This window comes from Embiotoca jacksoni, unplaced genomic scaffold, assembly GCF_022577435.1.
Source record: "Embiotoca jacksoni isolate LCO1_2020_lvr unplaced genomic scaffold, fEmbJac1.0.p SCAF_48, whole genome shotgun sequence".
NCBI classification, from domain to species: domain Eukaryota; kingdom Metazoa; phylum Chordata; class Actinopteri; family Embiotocidae; genus Embiotoca; species Embiotoca jacksoni.
In genome coordinates, this window is record NW_027185401.1 from 1,650,338 (window position 1) to 1,676,950 (window position 26,613).

General features: G+C 39.4%; 4 protein-coding genes and 1 long non-coding RNA gene across 8 annotated transcripts; 3 read left to right on the forward strand and 2 right to left on the reverse strand.

The window, feature by feature from the left end:
- Positions 1-4,006: 4,006 nt before the first annotated feature.
- LOC138210783 (uncharacterized) lies at positions 4,007-5,065 on the reverse strand. Of its 3 annotated transcripts, none has more exons than XR_011179277.1 (3): positions 4,887-5,065; positions 4,185-4,449; positions 4,007-4,091 (listed from the first exon to the last, which is right to left on the reverse strand). It is a non-coding gene; the product is annotated as an uncharacterized lncRNA (long non-coding RNA). The 3 variants fall into 3 exon arrangements; XR_011179278.1 differs by having other exon boundaries at positions 4,954-5,063; XR_011179279.1 differs by lacking the exon at positions 4,887-5,065 and adding an exon at positions 4,778-4,867.
- On the forward strand, positions 4,445-7,062 carry LOC138210751 (zinc finger protein 233-like). 2 transcript variants are annotated; one of them, XR_011179272.1, is made up of 2 exons: positions 4,445-4,516; positions 6,064-6,150. XR_011179272.1 is itself a non-coding variant. In XM_069170046.1 (2 exons), the coding sequence occupies exons 1-2, from the start codon at positions 5,655-5,657 to the stop codon at positions 6,690-6,692; spliced, it is 654 nt and encodes a 217-aa protein (XP_069026147.1). In that variant the 5' UTR covers positions 5,484-5,654; the 3' UTR covers positions 6,693-7,062. The 2 variants fall into 2 exon arrangements, 1 of the variants encoding a protein (XP_069026147.1); XM_069170046.1 differs by lacking the exon at positions 4,445-4,516 and adding an exon at positions 5,484-5,679 and having other exon boundaries at positions 6,064-7,062.
- A 372-nt stretch (positions 7,063-7,434) lies between these two features.
- On the forward strand, positions 7,435-12,801 carry LOC138210777 (immunoglobulin lambda-like polypeptide 5). The gene is made up of 7 exons (XM_069170097.1): positions 7,435-7,725; positions 8,061-8,325; positions 8,419-9,226; positions 9,357-9,795; positions 11,383-11,691; positions 11,808-11,882; positions 12,118-12,801. The coding sequence occupies exons 4-7, from the start codon at positions 9,675-9,677 to the stop codon at positions 12,231-12,233; spliced, it is 621 nt and encodes a 206-aa protein (XP_069026198.1). The 5' UTR covers positions 7,435-7,725; positions 8,061-8,325; positions 8,419-9,226; positions 9,357-9,674; the 3' UTR covers positions 12,234-12,801.
- Positions 12,802-19,238: 6,437 nt separating this feature from the next.
- Positions 19,239-24,602, reverse strand: LOC138210755 (uncharacterized). Its single transcript, XM_069170059.1, has 6 exons — positions 24,421-24,602; positions 23,714-23,978; positions 22,235-23,620; positions 20,382-20,690; positions 20,191-20,265; positions 19,239-19,954 (listed from the first exon to the last, which is right to left on the reverse strand). The coding sequence occupies exons 3-6, from the start codon at positions 22,374-22,376 to the stop codon at positions 19,821-19,823; spliced, it is 660 nt and encodes a 219-aa protein (XP_069026160.1). The 5' UTR covers positions 22,377-23,620; positions 23,714-23,978; positions 24,421-24,602; the 3' UTR covers positions 19,239-19,820.
- A 479-nt stretch (positions 24,603-25,081) lies between these two features.
- LOC138210761 (zinc finger protein 22-like) lies at positions 25,082-26,289 on the forward strand. The gene is made up of 2 exons (XM_069170066.1): positions 25,082-25,213; positions 25,598-26,289. The coding sequence occupies exons 1-2, from the start codon at positions 25,189-25,191 to the stop codon at positions 26,224-26,226; spliced, it is 654 nt and encodes a 217-aa protein (XP_069026167.1). The 5' UTR covers positions 25,082-25,188; the 3' UTR covers positions 26,227-26,289.
- The last annotated feature ends 324 nt before the right edge of the window (positions 26,290-26,613 follow it).

Consider the following 26,613-nt stretch of genomic DNA (forward strand, 5'->3'; position numbering starts at 1 on the left):
AAGCGTCTAAACTTGGAATTAAATTGAAGTCAAACTTCTCCAACTGTATCTAACTCCACATTTCAACCAACCACACTAGTCCCATTTTAAAATTTCTGAACACTGATCAAAGTTACAAATTTAGATGAGTTGATGATATTTGTTGGTGGTAAAAGACGAGCAGAAAACAGTCAGTGAGCATGTGTTCAGTTGGTGGACGGTCTCTAGTTTCTCAGGCTCGTCATCAGAGAAAGTCCACAGCAGTACACCAGACTCTTCACTATCAGCACTGTGTACAACACGCAGAGCAGCTTCACCCTGCGCAGAGACTGGAAGGACACTGGCAGACAGACAGAAAGACAGACAGACAGGTCATTCATCTCTCCACAGTCTGTTCAAATATATACGTTTCTTGAGAATATCATTCATTTTTACGTCGCTTTAATTTTTCCTGGTGGGACGACCAGTTTTACAAGAAGACACGTGTCCACTACAGTTTGACTGAAAGCTCAAAGACCCTTCAGGACCTGACCAAGCATTAATATGACCCCTACACCGACAGCAGGTGATCTTACAGTCAGCTTGCTGCAGAGGTGGAGGGTCTGTTGGTTCTGTCTCTGGAGGGAACCTCTCAAATAAAATGGAGACAGATGTTTGGAGCTGCAGTGAGACATGTCCGTCCTCTTTGACAGAGTCTCCACATGAAGCTGAAACCCTGCTGAACACAGTCACCAAGCCTTCATTACCTTCTCTCTGGTTCGACTCATGCTTGACGTAACAGTGGTATTTAAAGGTGTGGAGATCATCCTGATCAACCACCCTGATGGAGGCGGTGCGTCCCGGCTCTCTGAGCTCCAGCTGTTCTCCCTCAGAAGAGAGAAGCTCCTCCAGCGAGTCGTTCTTCTTCTGTCTTTTCCAGGAGAACTGGACCTCAGGAGGAAACATGGCTGAGGCCAGACACAGCAGGAAGGTCCTCCCCTCCAGGTGGGCTCTGCATGCTGCTGGGTACATGATTACCTCCGGCTTCACCACCGGCTTATCTGAAGTTTGACAGCAGCAACAAGCAGCACAGACACACAGTGACACAGTCAACAGCAGCTTCCAGCACTGCATTCAGTCTGATCCTGGAAACTACATGGACTCTGATCAATAAACTACTCATCAATACAGCACAAAGTTCACTACATACTGTGTTCACCTTCATATCAGACACAATCATCAATTCATGTATTCAAGTGTCACATGTAGAAGACTGAAAATGTTTGAATAATTAAATCATATTACAGCTTTATTTGCACGGTTATTATTTTACCAAATACTTTAATGTAACTTAATGATATATAATTGAATTTACATGAAATCAATGGAAAATATTTCTTCAATATAAAGGTAAATATAAAAGTTTCTGTAGTTGTCTCTCATAAAAGAAACATTGTTATTTGATTTAAAACATTGTGTTGCACTTTAAATATTTAGCACCATTAACTTTAACTGTTAAACACATCAAAACACCAATACAGTTTAGATAATTATATTTCATAACAATTTTAAGTAGTGTTATGTAAGACATTATTCTGAAATTGAAAATTAAAGTAATAAAATATGTTCATTTATATATCACCTTTTTATATTTGCAAATATATATATATTTAAAATGCATATATATTTATTACATTTCTATATTCATGTATTTTCACATTAAAGTTGTACCTTCATGTAAAAAATAATTATCAAGAATTTAACGTCAACAATTAAGCTACTTATTGACTATCCGACAAAATGAATATATATCTATAGTTTTCTTAAAAATTCTTTTAAAAAATTAAACTTTAACTTAAATTTAAAATAAAGTATAATTTTGTTTTTCCAAAACTTCAAGAGATGACTCAAAACTACTGAGATAATCAAACAGTTAATATTCATTAAGATATTAATTATCTGTCCAAAACAATTAACAGAAATGTTTACTTTATTATTAACAACAGGATTCAATATTAACAATTAAGCTACTAATTGACAATTCATTACAAGTTTTACTTTTTGTAGTTTTGTTTCATAATTGTTTTTACGAAATTTTAACTTAACACAAAATACTATGTATATATATGTGTATATAATAAATAAAATATATCTTGTTTTTCCAAAACATCAAGAGATGACACAAAACTACTGAGATGATTAAACAGTTAAATATTCATTAAGATATTCATTAACTATCCGACACGATGATTTAAAACGTGTACTTTCTTATATATTTAGAAGAACAATACAATATTAAATTAAATTTACCATAAATCTCATCTTGTTTTCAAAAGTCAAGTGATGATTTAGAACTACGCAGATAATCAAACACTAAATATTCCTAACAAAACTAAAATGTCACTTTTTGTGGATAATTTCATTCTCACGCAGAGAAAAAGAAAAAGATTTAGTTGTTATGGGAGATTCAAACATATTTTCAGAGATTATAGATTTTTTCTTATGGAACAATGTCTGCAAGATGAATTCTCTGCTATCTGTTAAAAAAAATAACCTGTGAAGCCCGAAGCAGCAGAAACTGACTTTAAACACATTTTCAGTTTCTACAATAAAATAGCTGAAGCAAAATAAATGTTTGTTCTTACCTGTTACATACAGTTTAGTTCCAGAGCCAAAGATGTCGCCGTATCTCCCCACAGTGAAACAGACTGATACAAAAACCTGTCTTCTGCTGAACGTGTCAGATGAAGTGAACGAGTCCAAAGTGTCATATTTCAGCTCCATGATGTGTTTCTTTCAGGTTCACATCAACATGACTGTCTCTTCTTCTGATGGATAAGATGGACGTGAGGTCACAGTGACCTTGACCTTTGACCTTACAGTCAGTTTATCGTTGTTGTAGTGAACCTTTGTGCAACATGTGAAGAAACTACCTCCAGGCATTCATGACGTATTATATTCATGAGGATGGATCAAAGTGAGCTGACAGTGACCTTGACCTTTGACCTGTGACCCCCAAAGTCCTTGAGTACAGGTGCTGATTTGATCCAAAGTTGAAGAAATTCCTTCAAAGCGTTCTGAAATTCAAAGTGACAAGAATGGGATGACGGGATAGGAAAGACATGAGGTCACATTAACTTTGACCTTTGACCCTTGACCACCAAAATCAAGTTGTAATTCATCCTTTAGCCCGGTAAACGTTTGTACCAAGTTTGAAGAAGTTCTCTGGAGGCATTCTTGAGATATCGCGTTCACGTGTCGGTGAAGGAACCTGAAAACATAAAGACTCCCGTTATGGTTGTCGCTAAAAAATAAGATTTAAAGTACTTATATTTACAGAAGATGCAGCCTGTGTGTTCAATAATATAGTCACAGACTCTGATGTAAAACTACGTCACTTTTCTGACTCAGCACTTTTTATTTGACATTTTAACCCAACTAATGGTTCTTTAACTTCAGAAAATAAAAATGAGAACAAAAATATTTCTGTGATGTGCAGTTTGCTGATTATAAAGGAAGTGATGGTCGTACTTCAAAAAAAGGTCCCAGTTAAAAACAATAATTCAAATTCATGCAACTTTACCATCAACTTTCTCTTGTTTTTATCTTGAAAGCTGCTGAAAACAAAATGAAATAAATGTAAAATAAGTTCTGACAGCAGTAAAGAAAAACTTCCCTCAGCTCAGTCTGTTTGTGAGATGGAGGTGAAATGTGAACCTGAGCTGTGGTTTACTGCTCTCTTCCTGTCACAAACACTGTTTGACATCTGCTGGTTTTTGTTCAGGCTGCAGGGATCATTTCTCACTGTGGGTACGAATACTTCCAACAGGAGCAGTAGTAGGTGGCTGAATGATGGAGTTTAACGTTCTGGATCTGCAGGATGCAGCCGTTCTCTTCATTCACTATAGAGAAATCATCTTTCTGAGGATGATTGTTCCTGTATTCTATTTCTCCATTGAACCTATGAATATAAAGAATCACTCTGAATGTTTCTGTTTCTTTCTTCTGGTACCACCACACATGATTACTACCACACTGGTCAGTTTGTTTACAGCTGAATGAGACTTTGTCTCCAACTTTCCTGGTCAGAGTTAAATCATCCTGAATGAGCTCTGCTGCCATGGCAACCAGCGCTGTGGAGACACGGACGGACAGATGAAGGTCAGCGTGACGGCGTTAGTTAAAGGTGAAGTTTGCCGGCTCCCGATTGGCTGGAAAACACTCACCTGAACACAGACAGCACAGAGCAGCAGCCGGGAGGAAAAACATTTCGTTTCTTCGGTGCGGCGGCGTTTCCTTCTGGTGAACCTGGAGAGAAGTGACGCTCCGACGCAGCCGAGGACGAACGAGGACGAGCCGTGAGAGACCAGACGAGGGACACGTGGTTTCTAACAGGTCCTCAAAACCCTCCCATCAGCCCCTGCAGCACAAAGATAAGACTGCTGCTGCTGATTGACAGCTCGGCTGAAGCTGCTCGTGAGGTTTCATCGTCTGGATTTGAAAAAAAAAGAAAAAAAAATCTGGGTCACATGATGCAGAAACACTGAAAAACATTCAGGTTGGTGGTGAGTTTATAACACGGACTGTTATCTGATGTTTAAAATACAAAACTACAAATCCTCACAGCTCCTCAGAAACTGATTGAACTGATGGATTTAAATTTATTTAATAAAGTAAATTAAATTCTATTGATTTGAATTCTTTTCTCTCTTCTAACTTCACAGATTTTGATCGTCATGTTGTTCACGTTGTTTCCACTAAACAAATATTTCCCTCAGATTCAGTCCGACATGTTTCAAACTTTATAATCTGCTCTCACATTTTAAATAAAGTTCTGTTTTGATTTATGAGTTCGTGGAAACGAAGCCGTCAGAGATTCTGCTGGAAACAGAGTCGACTGCAGCTTCTTCTTTTTTTGTCTCCTCCACCTTCCAGCTGATGTGAAATTCATCTCCAACGAGTCGTCTGGATCTCGTTGTACTTGCGGTGACTCGCCTCAAGATGGCGCCGCCTCTCTTTGCTTCTTTATTGAAGACACAGACGGCAACAAAAATCCTCCTGATGATAAAATATCAGTGTCGCTGCTCATTCTGTCAAATCCATCACATAAACCCAGCGGAAGTTTCAGCTGGAAGTTGTGAGGTTTTACATTTCAAGGGATAGTTTCCTCACAAATGTTCCAGTTTTGAATGAAAGCAGTTAAAATCCGAAACAAATATTTTCCCCCAGATTCAGTCTGACCAATAGAAACTCCCGTCTCCAGCGTTGGCCCCGCCCACTACATCCAACTTAACCTTCAACAATGCTTTTGACTTGAGAGTGAAGGTTTTAAATTTGCAGCCAAAAGAATTCTAGTTTCACGAGCAAAATTCTTCATCTGTGACCAAAACTAACAAAACTTTAAGAGCAAATTTGTTGGCAATGCAATAATTTTATTCTCAGTTTATATATGTTTTCCTTACAAACTTGATTTGTGATTGCAGTGCCAGAAATTTGCTTTTAAAACTATTATTTTATTTGCTTGCATAATAAAGACACAAAAATACCCTTCATAGATGTTAATGTTCGCCAGCAGATGGCAGTAGCGTCAACAAGATCTCAATGAAGGCCGCTGTGCTCCTTTACAACAGTTCGGTCGACCCAGTCGACCCAGCGAGACCGTTGGGACGGACGTTAGAAACGCAGATACTCAATCGATGCTACTTTTATTTGTATTTTCAGGTAAGAAAATGACTAAACAATCGTATTAAGTTTGTTCTTGTTCGATATGCCGTCTGGTACGTTTGGTTGTACAAGACGGGACTCGTGAATGTCCGTAAGTCAAGGAGATAACCGGTGAAACTAGATGATCCTTTCATGCTAAAAACAAGACCGACTGGATTTAAAATGTAAATCTAAGATTATTTTACCCGGTTACACCGTTTTCTAGTCTAAGACTAGAAGTAAAAATCATTTGATGTCAAAAAGGCCTCTGGCCAGCTGGAAGGTGGAAGAGGTGAGAAAAACAAACTGACATCAACATGCACTACAGAACAACAACAACAACTGTGTGTTTTTCTGTCTTTACGTTAATAATCTTTTTCTCGCGTCTTTTCGTCCCTCCAGACGTCCCACAGCAACATGTCTGTCAGGAGGAGGAGGAGTTTCTCTCAGACCTTCAGCTCTGGAACGAGGAGAGGAACTCCGGTTTGGACCAGGAGGAACCAGAACCTCCGCAGATCAAAGAGAAAGAGGAGGAACTCGGTCGGGACGGAGAGCAGCTCGTTCTGAAGCTGGAGACGGAAACCTTCACGGGGACTCCAACTTTTGAGGAAAGCGACCGCAGCGACCCGGAACCGGACAGCGATCGCAGCTTTCTAGTCGCCGAGAGCCGAGATCAAAAAGGAGGCCGGCGCGCAAAGGCCGAGATGAAGCCGAAGAAGAGACGCCTCAGGAGCAACGCAGACGAGTCGGTCGCGTCCCAAACGGGTAAAAAGCCTCTAAAATGTGACGTTTGCGGAAAGCGCTTCGACTACAAGTCCCACACGGACAAACATCGGAGGATCCACGCGGGCGAGAAGCCGTACTCGTGCCAAACGTGCGGGAAGCGCTTCACGCAGACGGCGCACGTGAAACGGCACATGACGATCCACACGGGCGACAAGCGCTACGCCTGCGACACCTGCGGCAAACGCTTCACCCAGACGTCGCACCTGAAAAAGCACACGAGGACTCACGCGGGGGAGAAGTCGTAGCGACCCCGGGGAACTTTTTCTCTACCGGAAGCACTTATGAATCATAATGTTAATTATTTTATTTTTTATTGTTAAATCAGGTTTCAATCTGTATCAGACTGCACAACCCGTGTAAGGTTGTCTTGATTGTGGAGGAATCTTTAGCAGAAAGCTCATTGCATTTTTACTTTTAACAGTTCTGCATCTTTTTTTTTTTCTTGTTTTTTTTCCACGAATAGTGTTTTTGGAAAACGTCACGTTAAAAGTCTTCACTGATGCGAACGCGTGGAAAAACGTTTACAAAGAAAAGGGGAAGTGTAACGTTGCCATGGTTGCAGCGAGTTACACTTTGGGATTTTATGGTGCGTTCATAATAAAAAGTAAAAAGACACATTTTGTTGTATTTATTTTTTAATGTTATATCTATTTCTAAATCGCTGTATTCCTCAGACAAATAATAAACTTTGTAGTTGGACTACTTTTAGTCATTTTATTTAAATAATATTAAGATAAAAAAAAATTATTCTCAGTTTATATATTTTTTACTTAAAAACTTGATTTGTGTTTGTAGTGCCAGAAATTTGCTTTTAAATCTGATATTTTTTTTTGTTTGCATAATGAAGACACAAAAATAACCTTCATAGATGTTAATGTTCGCCAGCAGATGGCAGTAGCGTCAACAAGCGTTAATGGAACATTTGTGAGGAAACTATCCCTTTAAATGTAAAACCTCACAACTTCCAGCTGAAACTTCCGCTGGGTTTATGTGATGGATTTGACAGAATGAGCAGCGACACTGATATTTTATCATCAGGAGGATTTTTGTTGCCGTCTGTGTCTTCAATAAAGAAGCAAAGAGAGGCGGCGCCATCTTGAGGCGAGTCACCGCAAGTACAACGAGATCCAGACGACTCGTTGGAGATGAATTTCACATCAGCTGGAAGGTGGAGGAGACAAAAAAAAGAAGAAGCTGCAGTCGACTCTGTTTCCAGCAGAATCTCTGACGGCTTCGTTTCCACGAACTCATAAATCAAAACAGAACTTTATTTAAAATGTGAGAGCAGATTATAAAGTTTGAAACATGTCGGACTGAATCTGAGGGAAAATATTTGTTTTGTGGAAACAACGTGAACAACATGACGATCAAAATCTGTGATGTTAGAAGAGAGAAAAGAATTCAAATCAATAGAATTTAATTTACTTTATTGAATGAATTTAAAAACATTTCAGAGTTCAATCAGTTTCTGAGGAGCTGTGAGGATTTGTAGTTTTGTATTTTAAACATCAGATAACAGTCCGTGTTATAAACTCACCACCAACCTGAATGTTTTTCAGTGTTTCTGCATCATGTGACCCAGATTTTTTTTTTCTTTTTTTTTTCAAATCCAGACGATGAAACCTCACGAGCAGCTTCAGCCGAGCTGTCAATCAGCAGCAGCAGTCTTGTCTTTGTGCTGCAGGGGCTGATGGGAGGGTTTTGAGGACCTGTTAGAAACCACGTGTCCCTCGTCTGGTCTCTCACGGCTCGTCCTCGTTCGTCCTCGGCTGCGTCGGAGCGTCACTTCTCTCCAGGTTCACCAGAAGGAAACGCCGCCGCACCGAAGAAACGAAATGTTTTTCCTCCCGGCTGCTGCTCTGTGCTGTCTGTGTTCAGGTGAGTGTTTTCCAGCCAATCGGGAGCCGGCAAACTTCACCTTTAACTAACGCCGTCACGCTGACCTTCATCTGTCCGTCCGTGTCTCCACAGCGCTGGTTGCCATGGCAGCAGAGCTCATTCAGGATGATTTAACTCTGACCAGGAAAGTTGGAGACAAAGTCAAATTCAGCTGTGAACAAATTCACCAGTGTGATGGTAGTAATGTGTGGTGGTACCAGAAGAAAGAAACAGAAACATTCAGAGTGATTCTTGATATTAATAAGAGCAATGGAAAAGTAGATTACAAGTACAATCATCCTCAGAAAGATGATTTCTCTTCAGTGAATAAAGGGATCGGCTGGGAGCTGCAGATCCAGAACGTTAAACTCCATCATTCAGCCACCTACTACTGCTGCTGTTATAAGTCTTCGTACCCACAGTGAGAAATGATCCCTGCAGCCTGAACAAAAACCAGCAGATGTCAAACAGTGTTTGTGACAGGAAGAGAGCAGTAAACCACAGTTCAGGTTCACATTTCACCTCCATCTCACAAACAGACTGAGCTGAGGGAAGTTTTTCTTTACTGCTGTCAGAACTTATTTTACATTTATTTCATTTTGTTTTCAGCAGCTTTCAAGATCAATATTTTTGTTCTCATTTTTATTTTCTGAAGTTAAAGAACCATTAGTTGGGTTAAAATGTCAAATAAAAAGTGCTGAGTCAGAAAAGTGACGTAGTTTTACATCAGAGTCTGTGACTATATTATTGAACACACAGGCTGCATCTTCTGTAAATATAAGTACTTTAAATCTTATTTTTTAGCGACAACCATAACGGGAGTCTTTATGTTTTCAGGTTCCTTCACCGACACGTGAACGCGATATCTCAAGAATGCCTCCAGAGAACTTCTTCAAACTTGGTACAAACGTTTACCGGGCTAAAGGATGAATTACAACTTGATTTTGGTGGTCAAGGGTCAAAGGTCAAAGTTAATGTGACCTCCTGTCTTTCCTATCCCGTCATCCCATTCTTGTCACTTTGAATTTCAGAACGCTTTGAAGGAATTTCTTCAAATTTGGATAAAATCAGCACCTGTACTCAAGGATTTTGGGGTCACGGGTCAAAGGTCAAGGTCACTGTCAGCTCACTTTGACCCATCCTCCTGAATATAATATGTCATGAATGCCTGGAGGTAGTTTCTTCACATGTTGCACAAAGGTTCACTACGTCAACGATAAACTGACTGGAAGGTCAAAGGACGAGGTCAAAGGTCAAAGTCACTGTGATCTCACGTCCATCTTATCCATCAGAAGAAGAGACAGTCATGTTGATATGAACCTGAAAGAAACACATCATGGAGCTGAAATATGACACTTTGGACTCGTTCACTTCATCTGACACGTTCAGCAGAAGACAGGTTTTTGTATCAGTCTGTTTCACTGTGGAAGGTTTGGATCTTTGGCTCTGGAACTAAACTGTATGTAACAGGTAAGAACAAACATTTATTTTGCTTCAGCTATTTTATTGTAGAAACTGAAAATGTGTTTAAAGTCAGTTTCTGCTGCTTCGGGCTTCACAGGTTATTTTTTTCAACAGATAGCAGAGAATTCATCTTGCAGACATTGTTACATAAGAAAAAATCTATTATCTCTGAAAATATGTTTGAATCTCCCATAACAACTAAATCTTTTTATTTTTCTCTGCGTGAGAATGAAATTATCCACAAAAAGTGACATTTTAGTTTTGGTAGGAATATTTAGTGTTTGATTATCTGCGTAGTTCTAAATCATCACTTGACTTTTGAAAACAATATGAGATTTATGGTAAATTTAATTGAATATTGTATTGTTCTTTTAAATGTATAAGAAAGTACACGTTTTAAATCATCGTGTCGGATAGTTAATGAATATCTTAATGAATATTTAACTGTTTAATCATCTCAGTAGTTTTGTGTCATCTCTTGATGTTTTGGAAAAACAAGATATATTTTATTTATTATATATACATATATATATATAGTATTTTGTGTTAAGTTAAAATTTCGTAAAAACAATTATGAAACAAAACTACAAAAAGTAAAAAATGTAATCAATTGTCAATTAGTAGCTTAATTGTTCACATGAAATCCTGTTGTTAATAATAAAGTAAACATTTCTGTTAATTGTTTTGGACAGATAATTAATATCTTAATGAATATTAACTGTTTGATCATCTCAGTAGTTTTGAGTCATCTCTTGAGGTTTTGGAAAAACAAAATTATACTTTATTTTAAATTTAAGTTGAAGTTTAATTTTTTTAAAAGAATTTTTAAGAAAACTATAGATATATATTAATTTTGTCGGATAGTCAATAAGTAGCTTAATTGTTGACGTTAAATTCTTGATAATTATTTGTTATATGAAGGTACAACTTTAATGTGAAAATACATGAATATAAAAATGTAATAAATATATATGCATTTTAAAAATATATATATTTGCAAATATAAAAAGGTGGTATTTAAATGAACACATTTTATTCCGTGAATTTTCATTTTCAGAATAATGTCTTACAAAACAGAATACTTAAAATTGTTATGAAATATAATTATCTAAAATGTATTGGTGATTTGATGTGTTTAACAGTTAAAGTTAATAGTGGTAAATATTTAAAGTGCAACACAATGTTTTAAATCAATTAACAATGTTTCTCTCTTTAGAGGCAACTATGGAAACTTTTATATTTACCTGCATATTGAAGAAATATTTTCCATTGATTTCATGTAAATTCAATTATATATCATTAAGTTACATTAAAGTATTTGCTAAAATAATAACCGTGCAAATAAAGCTGTCATATGATTTAATTATTCAAACATTTTCAGTCTTCTACATGTGACACTTGAATACATGAAGTGATGATTGTGTCTGATATGAAGGTGAACACAGTATGTAGTGAACTTTGTGCTGTATTGATGAGTAGTTTATTGATCAGAGTCCATGTAGTTTCCAGGATCAGACTGAATGCAGTGCTGGAAGCTGCTGTTGACTGTGTCACTGTGTGTCTGTGCTGCTTGTTGCTGCTGTCAAACTTCAGATAAGCCGGTGGTGAAGCCGGAGGTAATCATGTACCCAGCAGCATGCAGAGCCCACCTGGAGGGGAGGACCTTCCTGCTGTGTCTGGCCTCAGCCATGTTTCCTCCTGAGGTCCAGTTCTCCTGGAAAAGACAGAAGAAGAAGAAATCGCTGGAGAAGCTTCTTTCTTCTGAGGGAGAACAGCTGGAGCTCAGAGAGCCGGGACGCACCGCCTCCATCAGGGTGGTTGATCAGGATGATCTCCACACCTTTAAATACCACTGTTACGTCAAGCATGAGTGGGGCACGGCGGAGGTCCAGACAGAAGAAGGTAATGATGGCTTGGTGACTGTGTTCAGCAGGGATTCAGCTTCATGTGGAGACTCTGTCAAAGAGGACGGACATGTCTCACTGCAGCTCCAAACATCTGTCTCCATTTTATTTCAGAGGTTCCAGCTCCAGCAACCACCGATCCTCCACAGACAGAACCAACAGACCCTCCATCTGTGCAGCAAGCTGACTGTAAGATCACCTGCTGTCGGTGTAGGGGTCATATTAAAGCTTGGTCAGGTCCTGAAGGGTCTTTGAGCTTTCAGTCAAACTGTAGTGGACACGTGTCTTCTTGTAAAACTGGTCGTCCCGCCAGGAAAAGTTAAAGCGACGTAAAAATGAATGATATTCTCAAGAAACGTATATATTTGAGCAGACTGTGGAGAGATGAATGACCTGTCTGTCTGTCTTTCTGTCTGTCTGTCAGTGTCCTTCCAGTCTCTGTGCAGGGTGAAGCTGCTCTGCGTGTTGTACACAGTGCTGATAGTGAAGAGTCTGGTGTACTGCTGTGGACTTTCTCTGCTGACGAGCCTGAGAAACTAGAGACCGTCCACCAACTGAACACATGCTCACTGACTGTTTTCTGCTCGTCTTTTACCACCAACAAATATCATCAACTCATCTAAATTTGTAACTTTGATCAGTGTTCAGAAATCTTAAAATGGGACGAGTGTGGTTGGTTGAAATGTGGAGTTAGATACAGTTGGAGAAGTTTGACTTCAATTTAATTCCAAGTTTAGACGCTTTATTTGCTGCCTTGTTGATGTTTTAGCACTTAATATTTCTTTCGTCTCGATCTTACTTTTAATTATACTCAGCGTTGTAGGTTCCTCTCATTTCTGCAGTACAATATTCTCTATAAACTGAAAAATATCATTGGTGTTGTTTTTATCTATGCTTGTAGTAGTTTACTGTGATTGTACAAAAATGATCTCACATCCAAAACTTAAGTAAAAAAAAAAAAAAAAAGGCTGATACGGATCTCGCTCTTTCTTTTGTCTTTTCAAACAGTTATTCTAAACATACAAAAACATAAATACACATAAATCTTTAAAATTATTGTCCCTCTGCTCTGAGTGTTATTTTCTAATCCAATAATAAAGAAAATTCAATTGTTATCTGTCAGGTATTTTTAACAGTATATCTTGTTTTTCATATAGTAACCTCAATTAGGAATAAATCAATTATATTTTCTGACTTCATAAACTTAAGTTTAGAAGAATTTTTGTCAATGATATAAACTGTGAACAATCACAGCCTCAATAGTTTAACTCTGATTTTAAATAACATTTAATACATTCTCAGAGAATGTCCCGAAGAAAATCTAAAAGAATACAAATAAAAATAAACATCACGGTCAACAACGTTAAATACAGATGTTCGTTTGGTTTGGTTGTAGATTATCTTTTATAACTGTATTACAGTGCGGATGTAAACCTCTACGCTGATGACACTGTTGTTTACACGAGTGAACAAACAGCAGGGGGATGAAAACATGATGGGTGGTTTTAATCTTTTCATGAATTAGTTTCATTTAATATATTCATGCAACACATTTCAAGAAAAGGGAAACACAAACTGGCAATTATGTTTTATAGGAAACTACTGACAACACTATTTCCAATAAATTTCTTAATTTGAAATATACTAAAAATTACAATCTAAAAACATTAATTACATATGATCTTTCCATAAATGTTTTAAAATATGTTTGTACGTTATGGTCTTTTCTCAAAATGTCTTGATAAACTGTGATTTTGACTCAGATCAGAAAAACTCTATAACATAAAATAAACACCGACCTCATGAACCCTACTTTAATTGAGATTTACTGCAGCTTTGTAACTTCCATTTACACTGTGAATACAGATCAGATACAAAATCACATCAGTGTAGCATTGATCCCAAATGAAGCGAAAATTACTTAATAAGCTTAAAGAAATATTATAATGCCAGAATCATGTGACACGTCATGAGTGAAACACAGACGGCTACAGCGGTAAAATTTAACATAAATTTCCCGGAGAGAAGTGGGTCAAAGTGTGTAGTGAGGTGAATTAATTACATTTTATTGGATTAAACTCACTAACATGTACAAACTCTTTTGATGGGTTAATTTCAATGTTTTTATAGCACCTAAAATAATGAGACCTGAAGTGAACCAACACCGAACAAGTTACAGGTTTTGTTAACGTGTGAAACGTCATGAATTGTTTGTCTCTGTGGTTTGTGTTTCTGGTGAAAAGGCCGGGTTCACTTGGACTATTCCGCCACACCCCCTCGGAGTGGTACGTTCCACCGCTCATGTGTGAACCAGCTCACCTGTGCAGGGCAGCTCTCCCCTGCAACAATATGCTGGAGGTGGTAGTCGTGAATGTGTGTTACAGCGTTTGAAGACTTCATGTGTGCGTCCTTTGACATGTAAGTAGTGATGGTGAGATGAAGCCTCATGAGGCATCGAACCACTTCAGCCAATTGGTTCGAGAAAGGGTTCATTTGTCGAAGCTTCATGTGCACACGAAACCACCTACTGGCCAAGTGTATAATCACAGGCAGCTGTATCTGAACCACGTAATGTGATGCATTGAATTTTTGTGTCTGTTATGGCTGTTGGGAATGACTGAATTACAAAAATGTATGACCAAATAATGTCTGTACATAAATTATCACATATGTGCATAATAAAATATTTTTTGAATATATTCTGTGTGTGTAAATTTTCCCAAAATGGTAGTATCTGATGATATGGCAGGTTGTGTAATAATGTTTTTCTGTCACTTTAGGAAAATGGCATGGGCTTAAGCAGGCAGAGGACAGTGGAAGTGCTTGTGGAACAAGGAAGAGGGGACTGAATATGCTTGTGTAACTTGGACAATGATGTACAGGACAGGGGACATTTTATTCATTTTTATTCAGAAATAACAGTTTCTCAACAGTTTTTGGTTTTAAACGATTCCTTTTTTTTAACACAACCTCTCCGGCCTTTGAAAACACCCTTTCACAGGGTACAGAAGATGCTGGCGTGCACAAAAACGCAAGAGCAAGTCTGTATAAATTTGGATACAGTAATTTTTGCCTCTCCCAGTACTCCAGAGGGTTTTCCAGCCTGTTTATATTTGGCTCTGAAAGGTAGTGCTGGACCTCCACAGTGGCATCTGCTGTCACATTTTGAGTCTTCCGTGCCTCCATGACGCTGGTGTCTAAAGGATGCCACAGTTTGCTACCTAAGAGGAAACCACAGATCATGTTACTAAGTGTTCTCATAGGAATAATTGATCTCAAAATGTAAAATAATAGATTACCTCCTGTGACATCATGAGAGGTGGAAGCCTGGGGGATTTCCTCTCTGCTTTGTGTTGACCGTATAATGGTGGCACACTCGGAGGTCAGTCGTTTTATTGCTTCGGTGGCTTTTGTTTGGCTGAAAAATCCTATTGCTTTAAATCGGGGGTCCAGGAGGGTAGCAAGAGACACGATGCTCGTCGACTGCAAAGTGTACAGCTTCTCCCGGAGTTGCCTGATGAGCTGGTCTCCCATTTCCAACGCTGCTGCAGGTGCCGGCTTTGTTATTTCCTCCTGAAGGGTGTGCTCCAGCATCTTCACGAGGGGGACAACTTTGGAGACAGACACATTTTCCTCTGCCGACAGCTCTACGGTGGCATCATAGAAGGGAGACAGCAAAGAAAAGCACCCTCCAACAATGTTGAACTCTTCTGATGTTAGGAAGGGGATGTCATGTTGTAACCCAGCTAACGCTGCTCCTACTGGCTCCCTTTGCTCCACCAAACGTTGCAGCATCAAATATGTGCTGCTCCATCTGGTCTCCACTTCTTGCATTGGCTTCATGTTTGCCATCCCCAGATGAAGTTGCACTTGTGTAAGCTTCTCCTTTAAAGATGCAGATGAGTAGGCCATTAAATCACTGCAGTAGGAACACAGACAAACTATTAGCGTTATTAGAAATTGAAATAAAGGGAAAGAGCATACCTTAGCAGTGGTGCTGCTTCTAAAGAAGCCAACCAGCTTCCGTGCTTTGGCCCGGATGCCAGAGAGCGCAGGCTGCTGGTCAAGTGCCTTCTTCACTATCAGATTCAGTGTGTGTGCAATGCAAATATGGTGCCGAAGCTTCAGCTCTCTCACACAGCCAACCATATTGGGAGCACCATCAGTGACCATACATGTCACCTTATTAGCGATTCCCCATTCCTCCATCAGGGAGGCTTTCACACGAGCTATATTTTCAGCAGTGTGTGATTGGGGGAATGCCTGCACTCCTAACAGCACTGAACTGAGTGTGGTTTTCTCACCCACAAAATGGCATGTTACAGCCAGGTAGGCATCCATATTGATGGATGTCCACATGTCAGAAGTAAAGCTAACAGCAGCCACCTTTTCCACTTTAGCCTTCTCCTTAGCTGACTCATACTTGGCCTCCACCGTGGCCTTCAGAGCCTAAAGGAAAAAATATATAGTGCTGAACTGTGAGACACAATAAAGTACTCATTTGTTTCATGCATGCAGCCATACATACCTGCCTTGTAGGGAGAACATAATTAGGATCCAGTTTGGACACAAATGCCCTGAATCCAACATCATCCACAATACTGAAGGGCTGTGTGTCCTTCACTACCATGGAGACAAGGGCTTCATCCAGCTCTTGTTTTCTGGTGGCTGGTTAAAAGAGAATAAATACAGTGTCTGTTACCTGTCTTTATTTACACAATAAACAAAAGTGAACAGGGAAAAATTGTGACGGTACATTTGTAATATTGTAATGACTTACCTTGGCTGGGTGAAGCTCCAGTTTCCTCCTTATTCTCATGCAAGGCACGGTAACGCCTCAGCATGGATGAGGTGTTGTTATTGTACCCCAACTCCTTGGAGCACAATAAACACCTCACCTTTGAATAAAATAAGAAACTGTGAAAAATACAGTTCTTGATAAGCAAACCTAATGTGTCTGAAATAGAGTTAGATTTAGCTTACCTTATTAGGAGTTATTAAATCAAAGTGTTCCCACACAGGGGAAATCCTCCTCTTCCTAGCTGGCTCCATCTTATCACCTCCTTCTCTCCGCACTCTCCTAAATCTCCAAACTATCTCTCTCTCTCTAAACTCTCCAAACTATCCAAACTCTCAACTGACATCAACTCTCCACCAACAACCCACATTTTGAATGGAGCCTGAGGGGTTTATATTGCTGTCAAACCTCCCGGCAAAATCTGAACCACTTCCCGAAGCAGTCACGTGGTACAGCCGGGCAGCGAGGCTTCGGACGTCATCATTTTTGGCTCCTCCCCTAAATGAAGCAAGCCTCGACACGCGCTTCGAGGAAACGCCCCCTCCGTTACTCGACACGCTTCGAAGCGTCGGCACATCTCGTAACATCACTAGTAGTCGTCCTTAATCATGTTGTTTGTTGTAGCCTGTAATGCCGAGTGCTAGCGCAATGCAGCATCCATTCATTCTGCACATGTGGCTTAATTAACACTGCATGCTTTCTTCAGCGCTCTGTTGAGATCTTGTTTAGTTCATCACTGACGTATGATATGTGTTCCTGAGTCTCATTGTTTCAAGTATTCTGACTGTGTTTTTGTTCCTTGAATCGATGTCAACACTTTGTGTTAGTTATGCCACACGGCGTCGAGTTGCCATTAACTTATTCTTTATTAAGTTACATTATTCTTACGTTGTGTGTTCTTCTTCTGTTTCCGAACCACACAAACACACTAACCCACGAATGTGAGCAAACCCCCTCCGTTCTGGGTGACTAACTAAGTTGAATAAAAGTTCTTTCACTGGAACCTCTGGACTCAGTAGTGATTTGACCAGTCACTTCAGTGGTGGGCTGTGATTTCTGGAACCCCAGTTTATTATCGAGGCCACAGTCAGCCAATCTCTTCGTTTCAGTGAATACAGATCAGATATAAAATCACATCAGTGTATCATTGATCCCAAATGAAGCAAAAATTACTTAATAAGCTTAAAGATATATTATAATGCCAGAATCATGTGACACGTCATGAGTGAAACACAGACGGCTACAGCGGTAAAATTTAACATAAATTTCCCGGAGAGAAGTGGGTCAATGTGTGTAGTGAGGTGAATTAATTACATTTTATTGGATTAAATTCACTAACATGTACAAACTCTTCTGACGGGTAAATTTCTTTATTTTTATAGCACCTAAAATAATGAGACCTGAAGTGAACCAACACCGAACAAGTTCCAGGTTTTGTTAACGTGTGAAACGTCATGACTTGTTTGTCTCAGTGGTTTGTGTTTCTATCTCTGTGGTTTGTGCGCTGTTGCTCTTTGTATTAATAGCATAACCTTATTAACAGGTTTGACATGAGCAAAAATGCCATGTCACCAACACCTCACTCCAAGATTCGTCACTATTATTCTCCAAGGTTCATTTTTAGACTTTTTCTTGTCATTTCTATCAGACTAAAAACACTGTAAATATCGGGTCATAAAAAGAGAGCAGGAAGTTTATGGTCTCTGCTTTTACTCTGTCAAAGTTCATTTCTCCGATATTAATTTACGGTTTGAGCTGTTTCTCTCTTCGATGAATAACACAGCTCCTTCCTGGAATCATTCTTCCACCGGAGTGAACGGTTGTAACTGTCGACGTCTTATTAAACCCACAATGTGGAGGCTGCAGAGCAGAAACCCCCGCAGCCCGTCTGCTGCAGGAAAGGAAGTTTTCATTAGCAGTCAACAGTTTTTTTTTGGTTTTTCTAACCACAGAGAACAGATTCATATCTGCAGCTGTTATGAGCTCCCCTCTCTGTCGTTGGTCTTCCTTCTTTACTCGAAATAACTGTTTCCACTGCTCCCCCCGTCTAATAAACTAATAATAAACACGCCCTTCATTTCTTCAGCATTCAGACTTCAGCCGTTTTATCAAAAAGCTGCATGATTGTTGTTTTTGAGCATTTGTAGCTTCAGAGCAGCTCAATCTGCTGTATGTTCATGTGTGTAAACAACAGTGTCATCAGCGTAGAGCAGGGGTGTCAAACTCATTTTAGTTAAGGGGCCACATACTGCCCACTTTGATCTCAGGTGGGCCAGACCAGTAAAATCATAGCATAATAACGCATACATAACAACAATATTTCTCTTTGTTTAAATCATTGGTGAAGGTTTTTGGATGATAAACCTTGTTTTAAGGTCTTTCTACAATAAACTAGAAACATAAAGACCAAAAACTCAGACATCAGCCCACTGTTTATCTGCCCCGGCTCTCCTCTGCAGATTCCCTCGCTTCGTGACGCGTTTGACGTCAAACGCGTCACAAAGTGAGCAGCGAGCGCTGCTTCCTGTGGCACCGAGCGCTTCTTCCTCCGGAGCAGACGTCGCATTTACGCTGTTTTTGAAGCAATTACTGGATCGATTAAAACAAAAATAACAAAACGTTTGTTCTCATAAACCTCCATATTCTCATAGAAATGCAATTTATGTCTTTCTGTAATTTTCACACTTAGCAAAGTCATCCGGCGGGCCGAGCTGGACCCCCCGGCGGGCCGTATGTTTGACACCCCTGGCGTAGAGGTTTACTTTGACACTGACACAAGTTAAAACAAAATGATTCATACACAAAATAAATGATCAGGAGATGCAGACCTGAACCAGCTGGATCTCACACACCTGCTTGTTTAGATAAAAAACTGCACGTTCATGTTTATCTAAAGTAGTACAGGAATGGTTTGTGTTTGTTTGTACAATGATATTCGTATCAGCCTGAACGTTTCTCTTTTTTTTACTTCAGTTTTGGATGGGAGAGAATTTATGTACAATCACGGTAAATTACTGTAAGCAGAGACCTGAAACAATAATGTTTTTTTGTTAGTTTATTGAGAATATTGTACTGAATAAATGAGAGGAACCTACAACCTACAATATTTAAAAATAAGAACAAGACAAAAGAAATGTTAACTGCTAAAATACCAACAAGGCAGCTAAAAATTCAGCTTAATTTCACGTTTTGTTTGTCACACTTTAAGTTTTTAAAAACATTTCGACAACTCTATCCAAGTCCACATTTAAACCAACCACACGTCAAAGATAAAATTTCTGAAAACTGATTAAAGTTATATTTAAGATGACCAGTCAGCGAGCATGTGTTCAGTTGGTGGACGGTCTCTTGTTTCTCAGGCTCGTCATCAGAGAAAGTCCACAGCAGTACACCAGACTCTTCACTATCAGCACTGTGTACAACACGCAGAGCAGCTTCACCCTGCACAGAGACTGGAAGGACACTGACAGACAGACAGAAAGACAGACAGACAGGTCATTCATCTCTCCACAGTCTGTTCAAATATATACATTTCTTGTGAATATCATTAATTTTTTTTATCGCTTTAACATTTCCTGGCGGGACGACCAGTTTTGCAAGAAGACACGTGTCCACTACAGTTTGACTGAAAGCTCAAAGACCCTTCAGGACCTGACCAAGCTTTAATATGACCCCTACACCGACAGCAGGTGATCTTACAGTCAGCTTGCTGCAGAGATGGAGGGTCTGTTGGTTCTGTCTCTGGAGGATCGGTGGTTGCTGGAGCTGGAACCTCTGAAATAAAATGGAGACAGATGTTTGGAGCTGCAGTGAGACATGTCCGTCCTCTTTGACAGAGTCTCCACGTGAAGCTGAATCCCTGCTGAACACAGTCACCAAGCCTTCATTACCTTCTTCTGTCTGGTTCTTCACTGTGTCCCACTCATGCTTGACGTAACAGTGGTATTTAAAGGTGTGGAGATCATCCTGATCAACCACCCTGATGGAGGCGGTGCGTCCCGGCTCTCTGAGCTCCAGCTGTTCTCCCTCAGAAGAAAGAAGCTTCTCCAGCGAGTTCTTCTTCTTCTGTCTTTTCCAGGAGAACTGGACCTCAGGAGGAAACATGGCTGAGGCCAGACACAGCAGGAAGGTCCTCCCCTCCAGGTGGGCTCTGCATGCTGCTGGGTACATGATTACCTCCGGCTTCACCACCGGCTTATCTGAAGTTTGACAGCAGCAACAAGCAGCACAGACACACAGTGACACAGTCAACAGCAGCTTCCAGCACTGCATTCAGTCTGATCCTGGAAACTACATGGACTCTGATCAATAAACTACTCATCAATACAGCACAAAGTTCACTACATACTGTGTTCACCTTCATATCAGACACAATCATCACTTCATGTATTCAAGTGTCACATGTAGAAGACTGAAAATGTTTGAATAATTAAATCATATTACAGCTTTATTTGCACAGTTATTATTTTACCAAATACATTAATGTAACTTAATGAAATACAATGAAATTTACATGAAATCAATGGAAAATATTTCTTCAATATAAAGGTAAATATAAAAATTTCTGCAGTTGCCTCTAAAGAGAGAAACATTGTTAATTGATTTAAAACTTTGTTTTAAACACATCAAAACACCAATACAGTTTAGATAATTATATTTTATAACAATTTTAAGTATTCTGTTATGTAAGACATTATTCTGAAATTGAAAATTCAAGGAATAAAATGTGTTCATTTAAATACCACCTTTTACATTTGCAAATATATATTTTTTAAATGCATATATATTTATTACATTTTTAAAGTAATGTATTTTCACGTTAAAGTTGTACCTTCATATAACAAATAGTTAACAAGAATTTAATGTTAACAATTTAGCTATTTATTGACTGTGCGATAAAATTAACATATATCCGTACTTTTCTTAAAAATACTTTTAAAAACATGAAACTTTAACTTAAACTTAAAATAAAGTATAATATTGGTTTTCCAAAACATCAAGAGATGACTCAAAACTACTGAGATGATCAAACAGTTAATATTCATTAAGATATTAATTATCTGTCCAAAACAATTAACAGAAATGTTTACTTTATTATTAACAACAGGATTTAATCTGAACAATGAAGCTACTAATTGATGATTGATTAAAATTTTTTACTTTTCATAGTTTTGTTTCATAATTGTTTTTTTTTACGAAATTTTAAATTAACACAAAATACTACTTACATTTATAATAAACACAATTATTTTGTTTTTCCAAAACATCAAGAGATGACACAAAACTACTGAGATGATTAAACAGTTAATATTCATTAAGATATTCATTAACTATCTGACACGATGATTTTAAACGTGTACTTTCGTGCACATTTAGAAGAACAATACAATATTAAATTAAATTTACCATAAATCTCATCTTGTTTTCAAAAGTCAAGTGATGATTTAGAACTACGCAGATAATCAAACACTAAATATTCCTTCCAAAACTAAAATGTCACTTTTTGTGGATAATTTCATTCTCACGCAGAGAAAAAGAAAAAGATTTAGTTGTTATGGGAGATTCAAACATATTTTCAGAAATTATAGATTTTTTTCTTATGTAACAATGTCTGCAAGATGAATTCTCTGCTATCTGTTAAAAAAAAATAACCTGTGAAGCCCGAAGCAGCAGAAACTGACTTTAAACACATTTTCAGTTTCTACAATAAAATAGCTGAAGCAAAATAAATGTTTGTTCTTACCTGTTACATACAGTTTAGTTCCAGAGCCAAAGATGCCGTAGAAGTATCTCCCCACAGTGAAACAGACTGATACAAAAACCTGTCTTCTGCTGAACGTGTCAGATGAAGTGAACGAGTCCAAAGTGTCATATTTCAGCTCCATGATGTGTTTCTTTCAGGTTCATATCAACATGACTGTCTCTTCTTCTGATGGATAAGATGGACGTGAGGTCACAGTGAGCTTGACCTTTGACCTCGACATTTGACCTTCCAGTCAGTTTATCGTTGACGTAGTGAACCTTTGTGCAACATGTGAAGAAACTACCTCCAGGCATTCATGACATATTATATTCATGAGGATGGGTCAAAGTGAGCTGACAGTGACCTTGACCTTTGACCTGTGACCTCCAAAATCCTTGAGTACAGGTGCTGATTTTATCCAAATTTGAAGAAATTGCTTCAAAGCGTTCTGAAATTCAAAGTGACAAGAATGGGATGACGGGATAGGAAAGACATGAGGTCACATTAACTTTGACCTTTGACCCTTGACCACCAAAATCAAGTTGTAATTCATCCTTTAGCCCGGTAAACGTTTGTACCAAGTTTGAAGAAGTTCTCTGGAGGCATTCTTGAGATATCGCGTTCACGTGTCGGTGAAGGAACCTGAAAACATAAAGACTCCCGTTATGGTTGTCGCTAAAAAATAAGATTTAAAGTACTTATATTTACAGAAGATGCAGCCTGTGTGTTCAATAATATAGTCACAGACTCTGATGTAAAACTACGTCACTTTTCTGAATCAGCACTTTTTATTTGACATTTTAACCCAACTAATGGTTCTTTAACTTCAGAAAATAAAAATGAGAACAAAAATATTGATCTTGAAAGCTGCTGAAAACCAAATGAAATAAATGTAAAATAAGTTCTGACAGCAGTAAAGAAAAACTTCCCTCAGCTCAGTCTGTTTGTGAGATGGAGGTGAAATGTGAACCTGAGCTGTGGTTTACTGCTCTCTTCCTGTCACAAACACTGTTTGACATCTGCTGGTTTTTGTTCAGGCTGCAGGGATCATTTCTCACTGTGGGTACGAATACTTATAACAGGAGCAGTAGTAGGTGGCTGAATGATGGAGTGTAACGTTCTGGATCTGCAGCTCCCAGCCGCTCCCTTTATTCACTGAAGAGAAATCATCTTTCTGAGGATGATTGTACCCTGAATATATTTTTCCATCGCTCCTACCAATATCAAGAATCGCTCTGAATGTTTCTGTTTCTTTCTTCTGGTACCACCACACATGATTACTACCACACTGGTGAGTTTGTTTACAGCTGAATGAGACTTTGTCTCCAACTTTCCTGGTCAGAGTTAAATCATCCTGAATGAGCTCTGCTGCCATGGCAACCAGCGCTGTGGAGACACGGACGGACAGATGAAGGTCAGCGTGACGGCGTTAGTTAAAGGTGAAGTTTGCCGGCTCCCGATTGGCTGGAAAACACTCACCTGAACACAGACAGCACAGAGCAGCAGCCGGGAGGAAAAACATTTCGTTTCTTCGGTGCGGCGGCGTTTCCTTCTGGTGAACCTGGAGAGAAGTGACGCTCCGACGCAGCCGAGGACGAACGAGGACGAGCCGTGAGAGACCAGACGAGGGACACGTGGTTTCTAACAGGTCCTCAAAACCCTCCCATCAGCCCCTGCAGCACAAAGATAAGACTGCTGCTGCTGATTGACAGCTCGGCTGAAGCTGCTCGTGCGGTTTCATCGTCTGGATTTGAAAAAAAAAGAAAAAAAAATCTGGGTCACATGATGCAGAAACACTGAAAAACATTCAGGTTGGTGGTGAGTTTATAACACGGACTGTTATCTGATGTTTAAAATACAAAACTACAAATCCTCACAGCTCCTCTGAAACTGATTGAACTCTGAAATGTTTTTAAATTGATTTAATGAAGTCAATTAAATTCTATTGATTTGAATTCTTTTCTCTCTTCTAACATCACAGATTTTGATCGTCATGTTGTTCACGTTGTTTCCACGAAACAAATATTTCCCCTCAGATTCAGTCCGACATGTTTCAAACTTTATAATCTGCTCTCACATTTTAAATAAAGTTCTGTTTTGATTTATGAGTTCGTGGAAACGAAGCCGTCAGAGATTCTGCTGGAAACAGAGTCGACTGCAGCTTCTTTTTTTTTTGTCTCCTCCACCTTCCAGCTGATGTGAAATTCATCTCCAACGAGTCGTCTGGATCTCGTTGTACTTGCGGTGACTCGCCTCAAGATGGCGCCGCCTCTCTTTGCTTCTTTGTTGAAGACACAGACGGCAACAAAAATCCTCCTGATGATAAAATATCAGTGTCGCTGCTCATTCTGTCAAATCCATCACATAAACCCAGCGGAAGTTTCAGCTGGAAGTTGTGAGGTTTTACATTTAAAGGGATAGTTTCCTCACAAATGTTCCAGTTTTGAATGAAAGCAGTTAAAATCTGAAACAAATATTTTCCCCCAGATTCAGTCTGACCAATAGAAACTCCCGTCTCCAGCGTTGGCCCCGCCCACTACATCCAACTTAACCTTCAACAATGCTTTTGACTTGAGAGTGAAGGTTTTAAATTTGCAGCCAAAAGAATTCTAGTTTCACGAGCAAAATTCTTCATCTGTGACCAAAACTAACAAAACTTTAAGAGCAAATTTGTTGGCAATGCAATAATTTTATTCTCAGTTTATATATGTTTTACTTACAAACTTGATTTGTGATTGCAGTGCCAGAAATTTGCTTTTAAAACTATTATTTCATTTGCTTGCATAATAAAGACACAAAAATGCCCTTCATAGATGTTAATGTTCGCCAGCAGATGGCAGTAGCGTCAACAAGATCTCAATGAAGGCCGCTGTGCTCCTTTACAACAGTTCGGTCGACCCAGTCGACCCAGCGAGACCGTTGGGACGGACGTTAGAAACGCAGATACTCAATCGATGCTACTTTTATTTGTATTTTCAGGTAAGAAAATGACTAAACAATCGTATTAAGTTTGTTCTTGTTCGATATGCCGTCTGGTACGTTTGGTTGTACAAGACGGGACTCGTGAATGTCCGTAAGTCAAGGAGATAACCGGTGAAACTAGATGATCCTTTCATGTTGAAAACAAGACCGACTAGATTTAAAATGTAAATCTAAGATTATTTTACCCGGTTACACCGTTTTCTAGTCTAGGACTAGAAGTAAAAATCATTTGATGTCAAAAAGGCCTCTGGCCAGCTGGAAGGTGGAAGAGGTGAGAAAAACAAACTGACATCAACATGCACTACAGAACAACAACAACAACTGTGTGTTTTTCTGTCTTTACGTTAATAATCTTTTTCTCGCGTCTTTTCGTCCCTCCAGACGTCCCACAGCAACATGTCTGTCAGGAGGAGGAGGAGTTTCTCTCAGACCTTCAGCTCTGGAACGAGGAGAGGAACTCCGGTTTGGACCAGGAGGAACCAGAACCTTCGCAGATCAAAGAGGAAGAGGAGGAACTCGGTCGGGACGGAGAGCAGCTCGTTCTGAAGCTGGAGACGGAAACCTTCACGGGGACTCCAACTTTTGAGGAAAGCGACCGCAGCGACCCGGAACCGGACAGCGATCGCAGCTTTCTATTCGCCGAGAGCCGAGATCAAAAAGGAGGCCGGCGCGCAAAGGCCGAGATGAAGCCGAAGAAGAGACGCCTCAGGAGCAACGCAGACGAGTCGGTCGCGTCCCAAACGGGTAAAAAGCGTCTAAAATGTGACGTTTGCGGAAAGCGCTTCGACTACAAGTCCCACACGGACAAACATCGGAGGATCCACGCGGGCGAGAAGCCGTACTCGTGCCAAACGTGCGGGAAGCGCTTCACGCAGACGGCGCACGTGAAACGGCACATGACGATCCACACGGGCGACAAGCGCTACGCCTGCGACACCTGCGGCAAACGCTTCACCCAGACGTCACACCTGAAAAAGCACACGAGGACTCACGCGGGGGAGAAGTCGTAGCGACCCCGGGGAACTTTTTCTCTACCGGAAGCGCTTATGAATCATAATGTTATTTATTTTATTTTTTTCATGAAACTTTTATTTTTATTTTTTATTATTATTAAATCAGGTTTCAATCTGTATCAGACTGCACAACCCGTGTAAGGTTGTCTTGATTGTGGAGGAATCTTTAGCAGAAAGCTCATTGCATTTTTACTTTTAACAGTTCTGCATCTTTTTTTTCTTTTTTTTTCCACTAATAGTGTTTTTGGAAAACGTCACGTTAAAAGTCTTCACTGATGCGAACGCGTGGAAAAACGTTGACAAAGAAAAGGGGAAGTGTTAACGTTGCCATGGTTGCGGCGAGTTACACTTTGGGATTTTATGGTGCGTTCATAATTAAAAGTA

What these genes read in the sequence shown, in the direction of transcription:
- LOC138210751 (XM_069170046.1), top strand. Translation starts at nt 5,655, where the DNA reads ATGCTACTTTTATTTGTATTTTCAG. An exon ending in ACTTTTATTTGTATTTTCAG is followed by an intron (nt 5,680 to 6,063) that starts GTAAGAAAATGA and finishes TCGTCCCTCCAG; the next exon opens with ACGTCCCACAGCAACATGTC.
- LOC138210777 (XM_069170097.1), top strand. Translation starts at nt 9,675, where the DNA reads ATGACACTTTGGACTCGTTCACTTCATCTGACACGTTCAGCAGAAGAC. An exon ending in AACTAAACTGTATGTAACAG is followed by an intron (nt 9,796 to 11,382) that starts GTAAGAACAAAC and finishes GTCAAACTTCAG; the next exon opens with ATAAGCCGGTGGTGAAGCCG. An exon ending in ATCTGTGCAGCAAGCTGACT is followed by an intron (nt 11,883 to 12,117) that starts GTAAGATCACCT and finishes TCTGTCTGTCAG; the next exon opens with TGTCCTTCCAGTCTCTGTGC.
- LOC138210755 (XM_069170059.1), bottom strand. Translation starts at nt 22,376, where the DNA reads ATGGAGCTGAAATATGACACTTTGGACTCGTTCACTTCATCTGACACG. An exon ending in GAAGAACCAGACAGAAGAAG is followed by an intron (nt 20,266 to 20,381) that starts GTAATGAAGGCT and finishes ATTTTATTTCAG; the next exon opens with AGGTTCCAGCTCCAGCAACC. An exon ending in ATCTCTGCAGCAAGCTGACT is followed by an intron (nt 19,955 to 20,190) that starts GTAAGATCACCT and finishes TCTGTCTGTCAG; the next exon opens with TGTCCTTCCAGTCTCTGTGC.
- LOC138210761 (XM_069170066.1), top strand. Translation starts at nt 25,189, where the DNA reads ATGCTACTTTTATTTGTATTTTCAG. An exon ending in ACTTTTATTTGTATTTTCAG is followed by an intron (nt 25,214 to 25,597) that starts GTAAGAAAATGA and finishes TCGTCCCTCCAG; the next exon opens with ACGTCCCACAGCAACATGTC.